This window comes from Saccoglossus kowalevskii, chromosome 10 (assembly GCF_978046115.1).
Source record: "Saccoglossus kowalevskii chromosome 10, keSacKowa6.1, whole genome shotgun sequence".
Classification (NCBI taxonomy): domain Eukaryota; kingdom Metazoa; phylum Hemichordata; class Enteropneusta; family Harrimaniidae; genus Saccoglossus; species Saccoglossus kowalevskii.
In genome coordinates this window covers 19,329,602-19,349,845 of record NC_140650.1, presented here as the reverse complement: position 1 = coordinate 19,349,845, position 20,244 = coordinate 19,329,602, and the positions used below count along the sequence as shown (strand labels likewise).

The following is a 20,244-nucleotide window of genomic DNA, read 5'->3' as shown; positions in this document are numbered from 1 at the left end:
TAATCGCAATCGCATTTCTTATATAACCTGATTTCTAGATCTGACACCGTGAAAACACAGCTAAATAGTGACATCGTATCGCTGCGAGTGATGTTGGACGGGGCTTATACGAGTGTTCCTGTCACGTGCATCTTATCCCACTGGAAGGTATGTTATTATAATACCAGTAATTGACAAATAATAAATACCACAATGCACAGCGGCAAGATTGACACGACAACTTGTCGTAACGTTCTTATCTTCAGGCGATTCCAGTCTGACTGTCACATAACGTTAGAAACAGTATCTTGCACAATAACAATGTGCTTATTTGCTGTTAAAAATAAAAGAAGGTTTATTACATTTTCACCGTCGGTGGGCGCGCGTGATAGGGGTTCACTATAATTCCGGTTTAAAACGTAGTACACCAAACCCCACTAAATGATTACACCCAAATATTTTGCCGAGTATTGACTCACAATGAATAATATATATAAATTTTAGTTTATTCATTTTTTTTTCGCCTGTTAAATTAGTTTGAGATGATTTATCACAGCTTACAAACTGACAAAAAAATACTAAAGCATTATTGTTATATAGTGACACAGCTATTTATATATAGTTGTGTATGCACTCAGATCACAAGTCGAAGGCTACATTTTCTATCATCCTCGTAAAAAGATTGAAAAGTAGCAAAATGTCCCATTATAACTCATGATGTTTCTGTAGATGGGAAATCATGGTCACATTTGCACCAAACTTTGAAACTTAGTTTATTTTTTACTTCCCGTGTGTGCGACGCAATTTCGGCGTTTCTATGTAGCACACAGGTACATTTCCATGCATATTAAGTTCTAAGCGAATTTTGATTAAATTTAGTACATACTTACCTCGGAATAATGTACAGACATTAGTTTTAGAGCTGAAAGTGCATGTCAATTCGCGAGTTCAATTGCATATTGTTTCATTCCAGCCTGTGTAAAATTTATATTCACAGAGTGCAGCGTTTACGTAATTATTGTAATTTGTAATTTATTTATTTAGAACAGTACATCCATAAATGGTTTTTCATGCACAGCATATAGATATAAAAATTAACATAGAATTAAACAAACCACTGCAAAAATGAGGAGAACACAATAAAGAAAATCATAAATAGGGTTTTAAAATAAAATGACTACGAAATATGATAAAATTACAATAAAAAAATGACATTAACATAGCAGTCTGAACAAAACGATAAAATGCATAAATGGGGTAAAATATGAATTGACAACAAAGTAGTACGATAAAATTATACAATATTATTAGCAGCTGTAGCTGCGCGATATTTAAAAGAGCGAGTGTGAGATTTTGAAATATGAAATCGATCTCTGGTGTTGTAGGAATGGATGGCAGAGTTTGAAATGAGAATAAATATGGTGAGACTAAATATTGCTTGCATTTGTAAACGAGTTTATTTAAGTGTTTAGTTTGTCTGTCTTGAATGGTTGGCCAAGTTGAACCAAGAGCTGATCTTGCAATGGAGACAGGTTCATGTCTTTTCAAGCCACATTGGATGCGTACAGCAAGGTTGATGATACGTTGCAGACTACTTTTTAGTGTAATGCTGCAGTTAGAATACACAATGTCACAGTAATCAAGTAGTGAGAATACTATGGCAGAGATAATGCCCCTGCGAGCTTTCTCAGGAATGCAGCGACGAGAACTTGCGAGGCGTGATAGGCGGAATCCACATGTCCTACGAAGGTAGGCTATATGGTTACACCATTTTAATTCGGGATCCATTCTCAGTCCAAGACAAGTTGCAGATGTAGTTGAGTGAATTGTTTGATCTTTTATAATGACAGTTTTGATGTGAGCAGGTACATTGTTGGTGATTGTGAGGTACTTGAAGTGAATTAGCAGAAAAACACAGCAGAAGGCGGTTACTTTCTTATTCAATTTAATTGTGAATGCAGTCAAGGTTGGTATAGGTAGACGATTTGAGGAGATTGAGATCATCAGCGTAGCCATATATTGGTGAAGGAGATTGAAGCCAAGTTGGCAGATCATTGATGTAGATGGAAAATAAAACAGGTCCACATACACTACCTTGTGGGACACAATGAGCTCGGAGTAATACGAAACATTTACGTAAGTTTGATTCAGAAAACTGATACTAAGTTCTGGCACAATACACATTGATTTTAGACAGTTTTGTGCAAAATGTGCCAGGTTTTTAAGCGGTGACGTTGCGATTCAATTAATTCACCTAACATCAATGTAGCCACTAATTGCTTTTTGACCCTACTGTATGCTAATTACGAGCACTTCGAATCGCACGTTGGCTGATTGGCACCCTCACACGACAGAATGGAACGTTTGAAAGTAACTCGGAATCAAAGAAAGCTTAGAAAGAACTCCCATGTGCCAAGAGTATTGGAGACACATTAAATATAATTCGAAATTACTTAGCTGAAAACTAATTATGCAAATCAGAAAATTAATATGACCAGATTTGAGTGTAAAACTAATGAGGTCTGCGCAATGTAACAGAAAATCTATGTCTCCAAGTTTAATTGAAATGTGATTAGAACCAAAAAATTATGAATTATTATGCTTATTAGGGAATTAATATGAACAGATTTTTACCCCAAACTAATTAGGTTTGTACATTGTCCTAGAGCATCTTTGTACTAAGTTTCATTGAAATGGAATAATTAGTACCGTGAAAACTCCAAAATTTCGACCCCTCTAAAAATTCGATTGGCTATTTATTTGCCGGGTTTCGGTGTTTTATTTACCTCCAAATTTTCGACTCCACTAAAAATTGCCGACTCATTCTTATTCGAAAATTGCGACCAGTTTTAGTTTTCCCCCAAACGAAAAAAAAAACGATGTGAGCGTTCAAACGGGACCTTCCTCGAAGGCATGAATCCGGGTTTCTGATTGACTGAGAGATTTTTATTTTATTGGTAACGAAAATATATTATAAATAAACGAAGTTTCAAATAAAAACGAACACAAAAATCTCGGCATGCTGCGTTTCTGAATTGTTGATTATTACTGTACTCAGTAGTGATTATAATAATGTACACAAAATAAATTTGTTGAATGGTTATGAAATACAAATAAAAGTCAACTAAGTTTCATCGTAAGCGAATGATTCCGGTCTCGTATAAACGTTTGATGCTGTAGGATATCCGCCATGTTCTCTTAGGTCAAATAGGTCAAATCGCTAATTAACCAATCAAAAAGCTGGATGATGCCAACGTGTTCAAATTACCATAGCTTATTTAAATATGTTAATGTTATTGAACGCAATGCGAAGAGATTGATGTTGTAGTACGATATTTTGGCTTGGATTTTGATGCGAAAACGGCATGATTTTTTTTTAAATAAAAAAATTAGTTGTTTTTAAAAAATAAACTGGTCATCTGAAGAATAATTTAACATTGTTCACAGTGATAACAGCTCATTCTCGAAAGGAAGCTTACCCGCTCACGCTAGTCACGATAAAAATCATACACGTGTACTCTTGAATAGACAGACGTCAATGACTACGGTAAAACTTAGACTCTATTTTAGCCGGCAGGATTGATTGAAATGTCCGAAAAATGACGCCAAAATACACCTTAAAAGTCCCATTTTATTTTCTTAAATCCCATTTTATTTTTTAATCCAAGGGCGAATTTACGGCAGAATTTGGTCCCTCAAATAAGGGACACGTGAGCTTTGATTCTAACCGGATACATTGCACTGGGTCGGGGAGATATTTTGCTAAACTTCCATGTATCTTTTGTCCAATGGGTACCTGTACTTCGAACATTCGCAAGTTTTCCTAGGTAGTGCGAGACAGCTTTGTCTTTTGACCTATTAGTTTTGTGCTGACCTCTTCTGCGCGTCTTGATGTTTTGTTTTGCTTGTCATAATACTCACTGATTGATGACTTTGTTTAGATTTTGAGTTACAACTCGGCCACGACTCTAAAAACATGTCACATTTCTAACGCCAATTATTTAAAACCGGTCGAAATTTTGGAGTTTTTACGGTACTTTAGATATCAGTGTGAAAGCTTAAAATTGGTTAATTATGCAAATTAGGTAATTAATATGTACAGATTGTAACCCACAATTATTCAGGTCTGTCTATTGTCCTACAGCATCCATGTACATTCATTGATATGTGATGTATAGTACCTGAGATATCAGTGTGAAAGTTGGTTAATTATGCAAATTAGGTGATTAATAAGCACAAATATTTACCGGAAACTAATTGGGTCTGCATAATTCTAGATTCATTGAAATGTAAATGATTAGTACTTTAGATATCAGTAGAAAAGCTGAAAATTAATTATGCAAATTAGGTAATTAATATGCACAATTATTTACCCTAAAACTAATCAGGTCTCTGCATAGTCCTAAAGGATCTATGTACCAAGTTTCATTGAAATGCGATGATTAGTACTTGAGATACCCATGGAAAAGCTGAAAATTAACTAATTATGCAAATTAGATGATTAATATGCACAAATATTTATCGAAAACAATCAATCTCTGCATAGTCCTTGAGTATGTAAGTACCAAGTTTCATTGAAATGTAATGCTAACTACTTATATCAAATGCTGAAAATTAATTAATTATGCAAATTAGGTAATTAATATGTACTGATATTACCATAAAAACTATCAGGTCTGTGCAGTGTCGTATGACATCTATGTACCAAGTTTCATTTGAAATGTGATGATTAGTACTTGAGATATCAGTGGAAAAACCGAAAATTGACTAATCATTATGCAAATTAGGTAATTAGTATCCACGGATTATTACCAAAAACTAATCAAAACCTAGCATTAGTTCAGAGCATCTATGTACCAAGTTTCATCAAAATCCAATGAGTGGTTGTTTAGATATCAGTGGAACAGTCATGGAACCACTAAAAAATAGCTAATTATCATGTAAATTAGGTAATTAATATGCACGGATTTTTACCAAAAATTAATCAAATCTGCGCATATGTTCAGAGCATCTATGTACCAAGTTTCATCAAAATCCAATGAGTGGTTCTTTAGATATCAGTGGAACAGTCATAGAACAGCTAAAAATTAGCTAATTATCATGCAAATTAGGTAATTAACGAGCATGGATTTTTACCAAAACCTAATCAAATCTGCGCATTGGCCCAGAGCATCTATGCACCAAGTTTCATCAAAAACCGATGTATGGTTCTTGAGATAGCAGTGGAACAGTCGGACACACATACACACACACATACACACATACACACATACACACATACACACATACAGACACACTAACTGCAAAGACTCCCATTTTGTGCTTCGCACATGGGAGTCAAAAACACTCTCCCTTGCAGAGTCTTCGTGACCTAGGGAGCCACAGAGAGCCGCAACTAGACTCTGCCACAGGTGACATTTTACACCAAAATTGTTGGTATTCCGTGATTTTTTTAAATTCATATGTTTATAATATCCTAAGCTTCTGTTGAAAAAAATGTGTGTTATTTTAAATAAATATATCAAATATTGTTACATTCAGTGGTTATTTTTTTTTCAAAATGTTAAAATAATCAAAAAGTAGGTTATGCGGTAGGAGACGTAGATGTGAATCGTTGGTGCGTTCGCGTCGTTGCCTCGGGGTGACGCGGGCGTCTCGCGCCCGCCCAGTTTTCTTTCGACTGCTACGTGACGTCACAGCTGGGCGACTTTGGGAAAAAGATAGCGAACTACGAAATCGATAGGTAAAAGGTGTTTAGGTAATTTTCTCAAACAAAAAATTCTAGTGGGCGTGATTTCAAAATAAATTTTATACGAGTTTTGTTCGCATAGCAACGGACAAATACATCTACTTCCTGCCACGTCGCTTGGGGCACCCCCAGGAAGCGACGTGAATGCACTCGTGGCAAAGCAAAAAGTAGGTCCGGTCATTAGTATTTAAATTAGCTTGTGGCAGCGACTAGTGGGACGTTCCTTGGCGACTACCTAGCTTAGCGATAAAAGACCCATAGTCTCTGCGACGGAGAATGTCGGAAAAGGTCAATCCTCGGGGCGAACTCCGCACAGTTCGATACGCATTACTTATCATCACTGCTCAAAGCAGCTTTGCACAGAACTTATTTGCATATTCGATTATATTCGAACTACAAGACCCTGTCGGTTAACAAAGTTGTAGCTGCCCCAGTAACCAACGCAAAATACTGATGTAACCTTCACTTTATTTATAACGAACAATATTGAGAAGATTGTAACACCGTCAAAACTGTGAAATACAAGAGTATACGTTCAGAAAATAATAACATGAACTTGCGTATTTATATTGTCATAAGTACCAGTGCTACTCTGTAAATAGATAGGCAATGATATACAGCATAGTGCGCCACCTAGTGGCGAGACTAGACAAATCTATCGTACATGTACACACAACAAATGGTAAAGTTGTACATGAATCTGAGATTATACGAATAGAATACAATCTGTACATGGAATGTGACTTGCATAATCGTATAGAAAACGACTGAGAATTTTAGATGAGTGTCAACTCAACTACATGAGTGTCAACTCAACTGCACGACTGACGGCGATTCGGCATGTAAACTACGACATAACGATAAATCAACTAAATCGATAGGACTTCCAAAATAAGTCTAATATAAACATAACAAAAGTCTTCTCAAATAATTCTCTAGTAACTCCTCAAACGTTACCTACCTCGTTGGCAGCATAAATGCTACTTGGGCAGCGAAAAGACGAAAACTAGATGCAGTGAAACTAGCGTTTCACTTCCAGTGAAAGCGAAAAATGGCGACTGCCTCCATCCTCGTACAGAGCGCGCACAACACCAAAACTGCCTTGAGATAAATAAACGAGTGAAAGCACTAAAAGAATCAGGAACAAGTCTAAACAACAAAACTACAGTACCTATTAGTATAACCTGTAGTATAATTCGGAAGAAGACGTCTTTCACGTGTACATAGCACGCCGACAAATGAACGAGGCTAAACAAAGCACGGGAACGCAGCAAAGTTTACGTTGCTCGGGCAACGGCAGCCACAAAAGTTATGCGTAAGTGACTTGGTTACTTTAATCACTTTAATAAGACGTTTCACGCCCGACTAAAATGTTCAGTTAATTAGATTAAAATTTACATGACTTGCGTTAGAAAAGTACAATCCTTTCCTACATGCCAAAGCATTAGTTTCTACTATAAATGACTAACTTTATAAACTTACTAGAACCTATGTGTTCTATGGCTGTTAGACGCACAAAATCGAACTCGTTCAGGCCAGAAATAGTATTGAAATATTCACCAGAATACAAGATGAACGGAAATATTAGGAAACTCCTTTCAGTTAAATTAGTCTTTAATGTTTCTTTCCCAACTATATACGTTAACAGAACGTTTTTTCTCCCCAGTTTTAGTGTATCACGTGTGCCATTCCACTACAGTAACATTACCTTGCAAAACATAGTCCGTGATAAAATGGTTCGTATTTACGGTTTTACTGAAGTCTGACACTAATAAATAGTTCGGATGTCACATACGTTTTTTCCCACTTTTTGTAGTTCGGTTTCAAATGAAACAACCGCGGAAAAATGGCCGTGCGTAGTGAGGTGATTGACCACAAAATTGAAGGCTGCCTGTGGCAGAGGCACTATTGCGTAAAGCGCAAAGGCCTCTGGGAAGGAGATTGTCCTCGGGGCGGAGCTACGTCACAAGACGTTACACGTTGCTAAGACGCGCACCACTGTACCACGTATTTCTACGGGCTACGCGCGCGCTGCTGAGAAACGCGGAACGCCGAGCGAAGAGCCAGTGAAAATTCAAGAAAACAACAGGAACTCAACTTTAAAGTAATTCTGAACAATCACATTTATATGCGTTACATACGCAGGGGTAATCTTGTTACACTGTTCAGGGGAGTCTCAACAACCATCCCAAAGTACAGTTTTCTGAGAGTTTTCGGTCTTTGTTTTCACCGTGATGGTTGCCATGCGATGAAAATGCCCGGATTTCCCGGAAGTAGCGAGACTGGGGTGCAAAAAGACTTTGTCATAGCTGAAAAAAACAAACATGTCAGTTTGCTTATAGTCGATAGAAGGGAATTGTTATTGTTGTGACGTCGATTGGTGCAGCCAGAGGGACAATGTCACGCGTGCAAGTTTGAGTAACATCCCAAAACGGCATGCGCGCGCATGTGAAACGCCATATCTTCGACTTCCGGGAAAGTTGCGCGTTCATCGTTTGTGCGCTTGCGCATACTGCTTGACCCACAAACCGGAAGGTCGTTATGTCGTCACCGGAAGCGCTGTCCCAGCACAAACCTGTGTCATATGTTGGCTGGTTCCCGCCTCAAGTGTCATGGCGTACCAAACTACAAGAGGCCGGTAACTAGTAACGGTTCTGGCATTCTGATTGGTACATCACTTTCTCGTTGCTTGTTCCATTTCCCTTAGTTACCTGACGTCAGCGCTTACGCTCGTGGCCGTTCAGGGGTTTCCTGGAACAATATGGCGATTACTAGTTACCTGCGTCCTACCGAACTCCGCACAGTTCGATACGCGTTACTTATCATCACTGCACAAAGCAGCTTTGCATAGAACTCATTTGCATATTTGAATATGTTCGAACTACAAGGCCCTGTCGGTTAACAAAGTTATGCGTAAGTCACTTGGTTACATTAGTCACTTTAATAAGACGTTTCACGCCCCGACTTTGAATACAATGTTCAGTTAATTAGATTAAAATATACATGACTTGCGTTAGAAACGTACAATCCTTTCCCATATGAGAAAACATTAGATTGTACAATAAATAAATAACTTTATAAATTTACAAGAACCTTTGTGTTCCATGGCAGTTAGACGCGGAAAATCGAACCCGTTCAAGCCAGAAATAGTATTGAAATATTCAGCAGAATACAAAATGAACGGAAATGTTAGGAAACCCTTTTCAGTGAAATTAGTATTTAATGTTTCTTTCCCAACTATATTCGTTAACAGAACGTTTTTTCCTCCAAGTTTTAGTGTATCACGTGCGCCATTTCACTACTATAACATTACCTTGCAAAATATAGTTCGCGATAAAATGGTTCGTATTTACGTTTTTACTGAAGTCTGACATTAATAAATAGTTCGGATGTCACATACGTTTATTTCCCACTTTTTGTAGTTCGGTTTCAAATGAAACAACCGCGGAAAATGGCCGTGCGTAGTGAGGTGATTGACCACAAAATTGAAGGCTGCCTGTGGCAGATGCACTATTGCGTAGAGCGCAAAGGCCTCTGGGAAGGAGATTGGCGTCCTACCTGCCATTCGCAAAGGACGCCGGGAACCAGCGAATGTCATATGACGCCTTACTAGCCGATTTTGGCTAAAATTCCGCTCCGCCGCCTCTTTACTACAGTGTTTATACGCGGAACTTGATCTTGATATTGCTTTTTACAATTTGGGTTGTCTTTGAATCACATATTTTAGTGAAACATTGTTTATAAAGTGAAATATTATTTTCATACATAATTCAATCTTTGAAACAACAGAAACTAACACATAATAACGATAATCAAATTTGTGTTTGAAGTTCGAAAGTAGTTGCGTTATTTCCGGTTTTAACTAGTTCGAAAATAGAACGTCCTTGAGCGCAATAAAATCACGCGTAGAACTCCATCCGAACCAGTCTCTAGCAGCGTAAACTTATTGCAATTTGGGCCCAGTTTGTTCTTACAAGTTTCATTTATCATTATTTAGTAAACAGGTCTCTGAAACGATTTAATATATCCGTAAAATACGTGGCAATCGACGATTGACTTTGAAACGTTCGAAATTTCGAACAAACTCCAGGCACACCTTAGGCACACCTAGCGCGATATGCGTCAGATCGGTGTAGAAGACGCCAAACTGCAGCGTCAATGGGTAGTGCCGATTTTGAACTTTCCAAATGCGCAGAGTCGCAGTGCACCACCGAACATCAGTTTCCAACTCGCAACGTAAAAATTCCCCTGAAATAAAAGTGTTACCATCTTTCAACTAACTCGTACCAGGCTCTGAAAATGTGCACACTATTCTGTCTAAGCAAGAATAACGAGGATACAAATTATCTTTGGCTATAGCGTAATATTTTCATATTTTTGCGCGTATTTTAGGAGTTGAAAAACTATGTCACGCACATCATCCCTACTTCACTGAAAAATCATCCTTTTCAACTAGAAATCCACATTTCTCAACTGTCTTAAATAGTTCTTCTAGATGCCCTCGTTTGTACCCACCCACAATCACTCCGCTATCTTTATAAACTGTTTCAAATTTGCCGCCGACTTCTTCCGGGTTGCATGTCTAGCGGTGTATTTTGACTTTTTATATTTCTGTTCTACCCTCGCCCGTTGTACGGTAAGTTACGCATGCGCAAGTAGAATTACATCGCGTCTGATGATAATTCGTTGCGGCCTATACAACATGCGTTGGAAATTCTATAAATACATAAATTGTGCCATGTGGCCGCGGGTAAGATCCGGTAATATGTTAATATCTTTCTGCGACTCTGTCAGTGACATCTATGCTTCCGGTTGTCTTTTGATTTTTTTTTCTTTCTTTCTGTCTGATTATTTTTCATAGAATATAGGTGACGAGATGGTGCCGCTCTGTGTTTATTGGGATTTTGAACTCAGGTACGATGTAACTAGATTAAAATGTGTGATTACAAATAACAATTGTCGGTTTTCCGTGTAGTAATTTAAAGCGGGAGGATCGTCACCTGTGCACGCGCGGGAATTGAGTCTCAAAATGCAAGCAGCGATAACAACACTTGCTAAAAACGCGAAGGCTCATGGACAGACGCTTGTTTGTAAACAATGACACACTATGGCCTTCTGACAAGTGCGCAGATGACGACTCGACCGCTTTAAACACTGTGCATCAAAAGCGAACCACCCATGCCCCTGCAACATCATGTGTGTAGTAACCAACATAAGTGAATTTGAATCATTCCAGAGGTAGTGACAACTCGATGGGAGGATGGTCTACTTATGGATGTTTTGCCATAGAAACTGCTGCAAGCTACACCAAATGCCACTGTAATCACACAACAAATTTTGCCGTTTTGATGCAAGTGACTGAAGTCGAGGTAACGAGGCAGTAACTCATTTTCGTAACTAACGAGCGCCGCCAAGCGGGGAGATACATTCACTAATGCTATTGGTATATCTATGCACAGATACTGTGAGCATGAATAAGCCTAGGACAATAACAATATATTTGAGTATTAAAGTGAGAGTCTGTTTAGAACACGTGTTTACTTGAAAAGTACATCAATGAAACGTGTTATTTTTTATGCAGATACCGTTTATACATCAGCGTATTCTGGATACTATCACCGTGGTCGGCTGTAGTATTTCCATCATGTGTCTGGTATCATCCCTTACGTTGTACTGCTGTCTAGGGTAAACATGCTTTTTGATTGGTAACACTAGAATGAGTGATGAGTGCGTTACTTAGCAACGAATATCACCTGTTTTCTTATACCAATTATACTATAGAATAAATCATATAATGACGCCTTAAAGCGGTTTATGCGTTTATTTGTTTACCAATCTCGGGATGTGGTAAATTTGTATCCTCACCGAGTATCACGTCTGTATATTCAATCAGGGTGTTTCTCTCATAATCGATAATAATACTATTGCCATATGAATTAAATTGAGTGCCCCGCCCCGTCAAAGACGCATGCAGTTTACCTGACAGCTATTTTAATTAGTTAATTAGGAAACAAAGATGACCTCCCTTGTCCACAAAACTATATATTTTCGGAAAGCTTATTGTATGAATTTTAAAATTTTGTTTTTTATGGTCACTGTAGTTTGAAATATGCACAAAAATGTGCTTTTTTGGTCAAAAGTGATTTAAAAAAAATTAGCTCCTAATTCATGCTTCTGTTTTCTGTCAAATTTGGTTTATGGGGACATCTGTTTACTATGAAGGAAGTGCCGTCTTGAAAACTGTCTACCAGTTGTCAATTTTGCAGGGTAGCAGCTCAAATTTCACTACTTCAAGTTTATGCATAAATTAACACCCAGGCTAGTTGTCTGTACGATTGTTGTAACACTGTTCAATCAAAAACAATGCCCCGACGGCGTTTTGAAGATAAAAACATTGTCAATCGTTTGTGAAAATTTCAAAACAAAAGATCAAAGCGTCTAGGGGCTATTTTTTTTAAAGTTCTGGGATGTGCACTAAAAGAAACTGAGATAATTGCTAATTTGCATAACAATTCACTCAGTAAGAAGTTTGCTAATGCACAAATTAAAATGGCTGTAACAGTTCCAAATTTAAATGTATTATCGTTTTGTTAAAAGTTAAATATAGTGCATATAATATGGAGATCCCGTCATTTCTTTTTTTCACCATGTTTCTTTTTTATTATTTATATACAGCCTTGCTAAATCTTGCTAAGCATACAAACGAAAGAATGTTTGCACCTGTCATCTATATTTTAAAATCGTTTTTTGAGTATGTTCCACTATTCACAATTCCACAAAATTTTAACAGTGTATAGCCAAGACTGTTTGAATAATAAAAAGCTAAGAAAAAAAATTCACTCCCAAGTGCCCACGAACCTGCATCTCTACCTTAAAATACCAATAGAAGATACAAATAATTTCGTTCTCATCGCTTATTTGTGTGTGTTCTTGATGACAGGTCCCTGGATTCGACGAGAACAACCATCCATAAGAACCTGGTAATTGCTCTAATTCTTGCCCAGGTGCTGTTCTTAGGCGGTGTGTGGCAGACAACGTATCCTGTAAATATACCATTCTTTATTAAATTCTTTTTTCAAAATTCGTTTTTTGTTGTTGTCATTATAGCAACAACTTGAAGAACGCGATGTTGTGCATGTTTGTGCACGATTTTAATATGCATATAAATATCTCACACTCTTGCTTCCTAAGGTGTTGTGCAAGATCATCTCTATCGTTCTGCATTTTCTCTATCTGAGCGTCTTCACCTGGATGTTCGTGGAGGGCCTTCATCTTTACTTGCAGATAGTCGTTGTGTTCGCATCAGAGAGAAACAGAGTCGCGCTGTATTACATCATTGGTTGGGGTGAGTTCCTACATCGTGTTGTCTATTATCGGACTTTTTTGTTTGCATAAAAAACACGTTGCTACCGATTAATAATTGTATATTGGCACGTTTGTTTTTAATTCTTTCATTTCAAGGTGTACCTGGTGTTATAGTAGCAGTTTCTCTTGCTGTAGCTCTTGACGGTTATGGCGCCACCATGGGACAGTAAGTGCGTATTAAAAGAAACATTTAAAAACACCCTGAAAATACATTTTGATCTCGGTGGAACACACGAGTGTATAGCAATTTTATATACATCTTTCAAACAAATAACTATAGTTTTTATTTTATTCCACAACGCGCAGCTGTTGGCTAAGTGTTAAAACTGGTCTCATTTGGGCTTTCGTTGGACCGGCTATATTCGTCATTTTTGTGAGTATACATATACATTTACATATATCATCTGTACGTTACTCTTCCGTGCTACAGGGTACGTAGACATATGTGTACATGTACAATTTTATTTTGAGTTTTGAATCGGTGAGTGTATCAACATTCGTTCAATCAATTTTAATAAGTACAATTTAATGTTTTCAGAGCAATCTGGTTGTGTTACTAGTCGTGTTGAAGATCGTAATTAAGTCGAAGGGGAAGGATAAAGACGGCAAGTACGATCATATCAAGTAAGTATGACAGTGTCGGGGAAGTCGCCTAACCTAACCGACAAACTGGGCATTTCACTCGAAGAATGAACAACTAGCATATGTACGTTCCGTCACACTCAAATCAACAGTCTCGCAAAGTAGTATCTGCACATTAGAACCGTGGTTGTGAACCATCTAGTACCACCAATTTTTTTATTCGTCACCAATAATAAATATCGTTATGGTATAGGGGATATCACAAGTAATTTCTTTGCTGTTTAGATACTGACCTTTTTTGATTATTTTTTTTTTTCACATTTAATTACATCTTCATAGTATTCAGTGCAAAGTTGAAATATGCTACATTTAATCCTTAAAAACGATTTCAAAGTTGTTGTTTTTTAAATTCTTTTCCACTCAATTTATAGGGCAGCGGCAAAGGGCGCCCTCATACTCTTACCACTACTCGGACTATCGTGGGCGTTTGGATTGATGTCCGTAAACAAGGGTCTTATTGTATTTCAATATTTATTCGCCATATTCAATTCGTTACAGGTTAGTTGGTTTTAATGTAAGCGCAATACTTTGTTGGCACATATATTCATAAAAGATTCAGTTGAAAAAAAATAAAACTTGAAATTTTGTTTCCCTTGCGAAATGTGGGATTGGTTATTATTAGCAGGATGTGATTAAAAGTCTGCTGATTTCTATTTTGTTTTTAATGTTTGTTTCCAGGGATTTTTCATCTTCCTTCTCCACGGCGTGCTTAGCACTGAGGTATGTTGTATTCTGTTCATTCATTCGTTCATTCATTCGTTCATTCATTCATTCATTCATTCATTCATTCATTCATTCATTCATTCATAGTTAAAAAGGCAATATAGCTAAGAACAAGAAATTACCAACTAAGGTCGTTGACTCGCATTAAATTCTATAAGTAGTCACGGTGGCGACAATTTTAACACAATTATTTGTTCTAAAACTGTCACATATTTTTGGGACAAAAATGTACGAATGAAGAAAAAAATATGCATTTTTAGAACAACTACATTCATATAAATCCATTTCTCAAAGCATTATTCTACAAACAAATAATATGATGTTATCACGGGGTTACGAGTGTACCGCAAAGTGAGCACGATGTCAGTACAGCGGGAGTGCGCATCGGTCGATACGACCGCGTACTGTCTTAGTTAATACTTTGCGACATTCTCGTAATAACCTTATTATTATACTTCCTTTCCTTCCAAGGATACATCATGGAAATGCCGTAATCAAAAATGTTTAGAACAGAATCAGCGATCTTCTTTGTGTGTAGTCCGGCCAAACCCTTGTGGCAGCCGCCATGTTTGTTTTTAGAGGACGCTTACGCGCGTTATCATTCCATATTTGGAATTCGTATTTCCTTATATGGTAGGATGAAAATACCCCGTAAAATAGCGCAAAATTATGGCACGCTGTAACTTATGGCGTTACGGTGACAGATGTATAATAATGACTATTTATTGAGAGTTCCCTCGTAATTTCTCAAATTCTTCAACTATCATAAGATATGATTGAAAGTGTTTACCATGGAAACAATAACTTTAAAATAGAAATTTTTGTGGATGGTGGATCGATGTTCTGTGCAAGAAATAGTTCGTTGACCATATATTTTTGTATTTGGGCCGTGTGCACAACGACATGAAATAAAACCGCACTGCTAAAGTCAAATAATTAGTAATCGTTCCGTGTGAAACAGTACGCATGCGCACTGGTGATTTAGTTCACACAATAACAAATCGCACACATGCGTAATAAGTAAATATTAATATGTTGAATTCTGTGGGGGAAAAACAATGTAAGATGATGACTATTGATCGTTACACTCATCAACATGCAGTATCATACAACAGTATGACATATTTCAATTACTGTGCCCTTGGAAGTGAGTTCGTCTGCCTGTGTTTTTTTATGTCCTGGATTTGAACTGGTTGTACTGTATGGGTGTTGGATGTATGCATTTATACTGGTGTATTATTATTATTATTACTGCATTGAAACTTGCATTTTTTTAGTTGTGATATGTTACCTCCATTATTGCATTTTTTTAAAATTTACAGGTACGCGCGGCTTTACGAAGGACGAGAGAAAAACACGCTTTCGCTAGGGGTGAGATGAGTGCTACGACGAAGGGGTGGTCAACATGGGTGCGTAGTGATTTCGATTTTTTTCAAATCTGCTTCATCTCACGCTGTATTTATAAAAAAAGAACAATGTACCAAATACAATATATCGGTTATCGCAAGGGAAACAATTATCCATACTAAGGGTGTTCAAGTTGTTAAAATCGGAAATGAACTCTGGGTCTAGTAAACACCAATGGAATTGCTATAATATATTTTCTAATATTTTATCTTGTGTCGAAACGCGTTGGAAAATCAATATCCTTGATGCTGGCGAACAGTGACAACAATTATTTATTTCTGCCAGCAATCGGGAAAAAATCAATGATGTAATATTTACCTTACATCGTTATTGTATGTGTTTTTTTTATTTCAGAACAAAAGCAATTCAAAAACTCAACCTGCTGAAAGCCAATCACCGGGTTTAATTGAAATTAACAACTCTGACGTCAGTGTTGTGCAGCAGATACAGATTGTTCAGATTGAAGGTCGGTTTATTGATGGCACATGACGTTTATTATTATTATTATCATTGTTGTGCCAGGTTACGTTTCAAGACATCGAATGTCACTGTTATTTATTTTATGAGCAAGCAATTTGCAAGTGTCAGTGTGGGCATACAGTGCATTTTGACCACAGAGACCATATTTCAGTTTGTCTATGTGACTAGGGTTCCGTGACCATTTTCGTCGAGAACAAGCACCGCGAAAGCTGGTACAAAATCATAATGACAAGACAAAATACATGTACATAAATTTACTTTTGATTTGGCTGACCTTTGACCCACTGTTTTTGTCCCAACAAAACACCAAAAATCAACATTTGGACATGTCATCAACTGTTTCCCAGACATGATTTGACCGATATCATTCAAACTTGGCATTGACCTCAGTCATAGTGGGTTACTGATGTACATCATTTTTGTGATTCGATTCAAAATACTAGCCGACTAGTGTCCATTTTGTATTTTACAGAAATGATTTTACAGATTGGGGTTAAATTTGGTACAAAGGCAAGATATAATGGGTTAAATGTTGTTGTTTGTTTCAAAGTTGGTACATAACAAGTCATGATACATGTGAATATCGCTTTGTTTTATTTTGTTGACCTTCAACTGACAGCCATTAATTGTCCCGAATATCAACATTTGGACATGTCACTAACAGTTTCTGGGACATGCCTTGACTAATGGTATTCAAACTTAGTCCTTAAACTTGTTGCATACCTGTTAATATGCTATCTCAATATTTAAACATAACCTAACTATGTTTTCCATTGTTTAACAAAGTCACTAAAACATGACGATGACGATGACTATGTCACTGACAATGAATTGTTATTAGTAATATTCCGTATAAATTAAATCTTGCTTATGATGATATGTTATATGGACACGGAACCTTTATTCTATGACTTTCAAATCTTCGTTGGTGACTAAGATATTTTGCATCGAAGAAATATCAAAAAATATCCATTATGCCCAAATTACGGTTACTACAACACGTTAACAATTACAACAGTTTTTTTCACAAAGATCACCAAGAACTGTAGCTAAGTAGAGAAATATGTTCATTCAAAAAGACAGGACAAATTATAGAAACATAATTTGAAAAAAAAATAATTTGGCAGAAAAAATATGTCGTTCATAGGGTTAAGATAAATCATTTACCTTAATGTCTTTCTAACTAGTCTTACTTTCCATCTGCAGGCGGGAAAAAAGACGGTCAAAGCGAAAACGATGGAGTAAGTCGAAACGATGTCAAAGTAATTGTACGACAAAAGGTATTCGTTCCAAGCAATCATATAATGCTGTGTTTATAGAACTAGATTGTGGATTTCCCAGAAGTACATTTTGTATCGTGCAGTTACTTTTGTCATCTTGTGTTTTTTGTTTGTTTATTCCTGCATGTACATATCTGTTTATTGCTTTTATCTTACTCTCAAGTGATCTATATATAATAATTATTATATTTGTAATTATTATATTTATAAATTTGTAGCTACTTTTTACAATCATTTTTTTTTTAATAATTTCATTTTACAGAGCGGGAGTGGATCCTCTAGAGCCACTCCTATGGTAGCATTGGTCCCACCCTCTCCCGCGTGCAGTCCATTTTTAGTGGTAAGTGTTAAAATACTGTCAACCAGTCAGTAAACAATTTGATTTGTGTTTTAATATCATGTGCTAAAAACAGAAACGGAAATAAACCAGATAAACGGGACACAGATGAGCATTCCCTAGTGCCTCTATAATATCCAATCTTTTAAAGGTCGTGAACTTTATATCTAATATATCCTTCAATATTTGAAGGGCGCCCTCTGACTTCAACAACGAATACATATTGTTCGCATTTCGTTATGCACAAACAGTGAGGGCGCCCGACTTCTAGAATGTGTTCGACGTTTATTTATGGACATAACATGTGTTATTGTCTCCACAGCAGGACTCCTATGAAGGCCTCGTTGAGGACGACGATATCGAAACGTTGAGAACCTGAGATTTGCGTACGCCGATGTACGTTACTTGATTGTATGTGCGTAGGCGTTGATGACAACCCAACGTATAACAAACTTTGAATTATTGTCATACATTCGACCTAGACACGTTTTTTGCATTGTTTTACTTGTTAAAACAAGTTATTACGGAAATATGGTTATCAAATCGACTTTAGTTTTGAAAGTTATTGGAGGCTGTCGCAGTTCTGCTATTGTCTCTCTCATTGGTGGTACTATAATAGTACAAAGGCGAAAGATTATAATTCGACGACACAACCAAGTCCAGCGTGACGGACGTAAACATATACTGACACATATTGATAAAGCATTGAAGTACTATAGGGCACGCATTTGGGGGGTGACTACAAGGTTTAATTTTGTTCTAGATTCGCTACTTTCAAATGCGCTGATCGGAATGATCCATAGTAATTTGCAACCTACAAATACATCTGAGATTGAGCATAAGTAGCCATCTAATTGTTATGTAATTATGTAAATAGTATTCTATTTTTATCAAATTCCATTTGACCAGCAATGTGTACCTCTACAGACTGCTTGCTTGCTGTGGTTAACGTATGCTACTCACGATAAAAAAAAGATTTGTTTTTCTTCTTCATACCCTAACATATGTAAAATTCAGCTACTCTCGCCTACATGCAACATGATTTTAATTATACTAAATTTGTATATACTATCTATAATAATATTTTTTTGATCGTTATAATAAGCATTGTGCTTGGAACGTCCAACCCTATTCCGTCCAACGTTTTAATACGAATAGTCGGTTGACTGTTCTAAAAGCTACTTTTTTGTATTTGGAGGATTTATATTTGTTGCCAACTCTTATCTTTCTGTAATTACAATATACTGGTAATAAATTCAACTCATTAGTGACGATTGATTATGTTCGTACATTTTTTTGTGTTTGAGTACATTTGCGCTGTAGGTGAGGATTCTATCGTCCCTTATATATCGGTAGATATTTCGCTAAGCATAAAACAAGTCAGTCAATGATCACCTATAACAATATGCTCAAAATTCGGAATGTTTTTTTTTTTTTTTTAGTTCGGTGACAAAGTTAACTGAAAATATAAAGGCGAATTAGTAACACATGGAAAGAAAAATGAACAAATATGAGAAATACGGAGGTGTAAATCATGAAAAATAACTATGTCATTGTTAAACGTTGATGTAAGCAATGAAGTCACTGACTGGCGAATATATTAGTGAATATCATTTTTACAGTTTTCTGTCTTAATACCTAAAGTGTTGGTTATTATGACTGGGACGAAATTCGACATAGTGTACATTCATTGTTTCATATTCGACCAAAAAATAATTCTGCTTAAAAGAATGACTCGATTGCTTGTCGACAATGGTTTGTTTGTTGATTTGCGTAAACTATTCACGCCTATATGTTCGTCAACGTCAGTCGGTTAGTAGGGTCACCGCACACGTAATGTAAATTAATGTTCCAATACGTCTGTGCAACAGTTGGCTAAACCTATCAAGGACCTCTACGGTAATATAAGAAGATGTTTAGCGACAGTTCCAATCACTCACCTCATATCGACAACCTACCAGTATATTACAATTTCAATAAAATTTCAATCGTGAAGAAACATATATAAGTAAATGCTGTACTAGCGTAATAAAATGTGGAAGTAGCAATAGTACTATTAGCGGTTTCCATGGAAACAAAATTCAACGTCAAGATGATGAATTGTTTAATCATTATACGTCAGTTCGCTTCATTGGGTTTCCTTTTTAAGACACCCATGTTGACCGACTTAGTGTTTTTGACATTCGGTTTATGTCGCACTCTCAACGTTTGTACTGTCCTGATCCATTCTCATTCGTTTTATAGACCAACACGCGTGGAACAATTTAATATATGATATCGGT

At 36.7% G+C, this 20,244-nt stretch overlaps 1 protein-coding gene across 2 annotated transcripts; it reads left to right on the top strand.

The window, feature by feature from the left end:
- Positions 1-42: 42 nt before the first annotated feature.
- LOC102804522 (adhesion G protein-coupled receptor D1-like) lies at positions 43-19,240 on the top strand. Of its 2 annotated transcripts, none has more exons than XM_085504742.1 (16): positions 43-147; positions 10,590-10,642; positions 10,965-11,097; positions 11,310-11,413; positions 12,669-12,771; positions 12,920-13,073; positions 13,190-13,259; positions 13,400-13,466; positions 13,632-13,717; positions 14,107-14,233; positions 14,414-14,455; positions 15,781-15,867; positions 16,220-16,331; positions 17,552-17,586; positions 17,888-17,965; positions 18,285-19,240. In XM_085504742.1, the coding sequence occupies exons 1-16, from the start codon at positions 91-93 to the stop codon at positions 18,339-18,341; spliced, it is 1,365 nt and encodes a 454-aa protein (XP_085360868.1). In that variant the 5' UTR covers positions 43-90; the 3' UTR covers positions 18,342-19,240. The 2 variants fall into 2 exon arrangements, with proteins under 2 accessions (XP_085360868.1, XP_085360867.1); XM_085504741.1 differs by having other exon boundaries at positions 17,552-17,625.
- Positions 19,241-20,244: the final 1,004 nt, after the last annotated feature.

Bases quoted from the DNA above. Each gene is read 5' to 3' on its own strand.
- LOC102804522 (XM_085504741.1), top strand. From the start codon at position 91: ATGTTGGACGGGGCTTATACGAGTGTTCCTGTCACGTGCATCTTATCC. The intron at 14,234-14,413 runs GTTAGTTGGTTT...GTTTGTTTCCAG, and splicing joins CCATATTCAATTCGTTACAG to GGATTTTTCATCTTCCTTCT. The intron at 14,456-15,780 runs GTATGTTGTATT...TAAAATTTACAG, and splicing joins ACGGCGTGCTTAGCACTGAG to GTACGCGCGGCTTTACGAAG.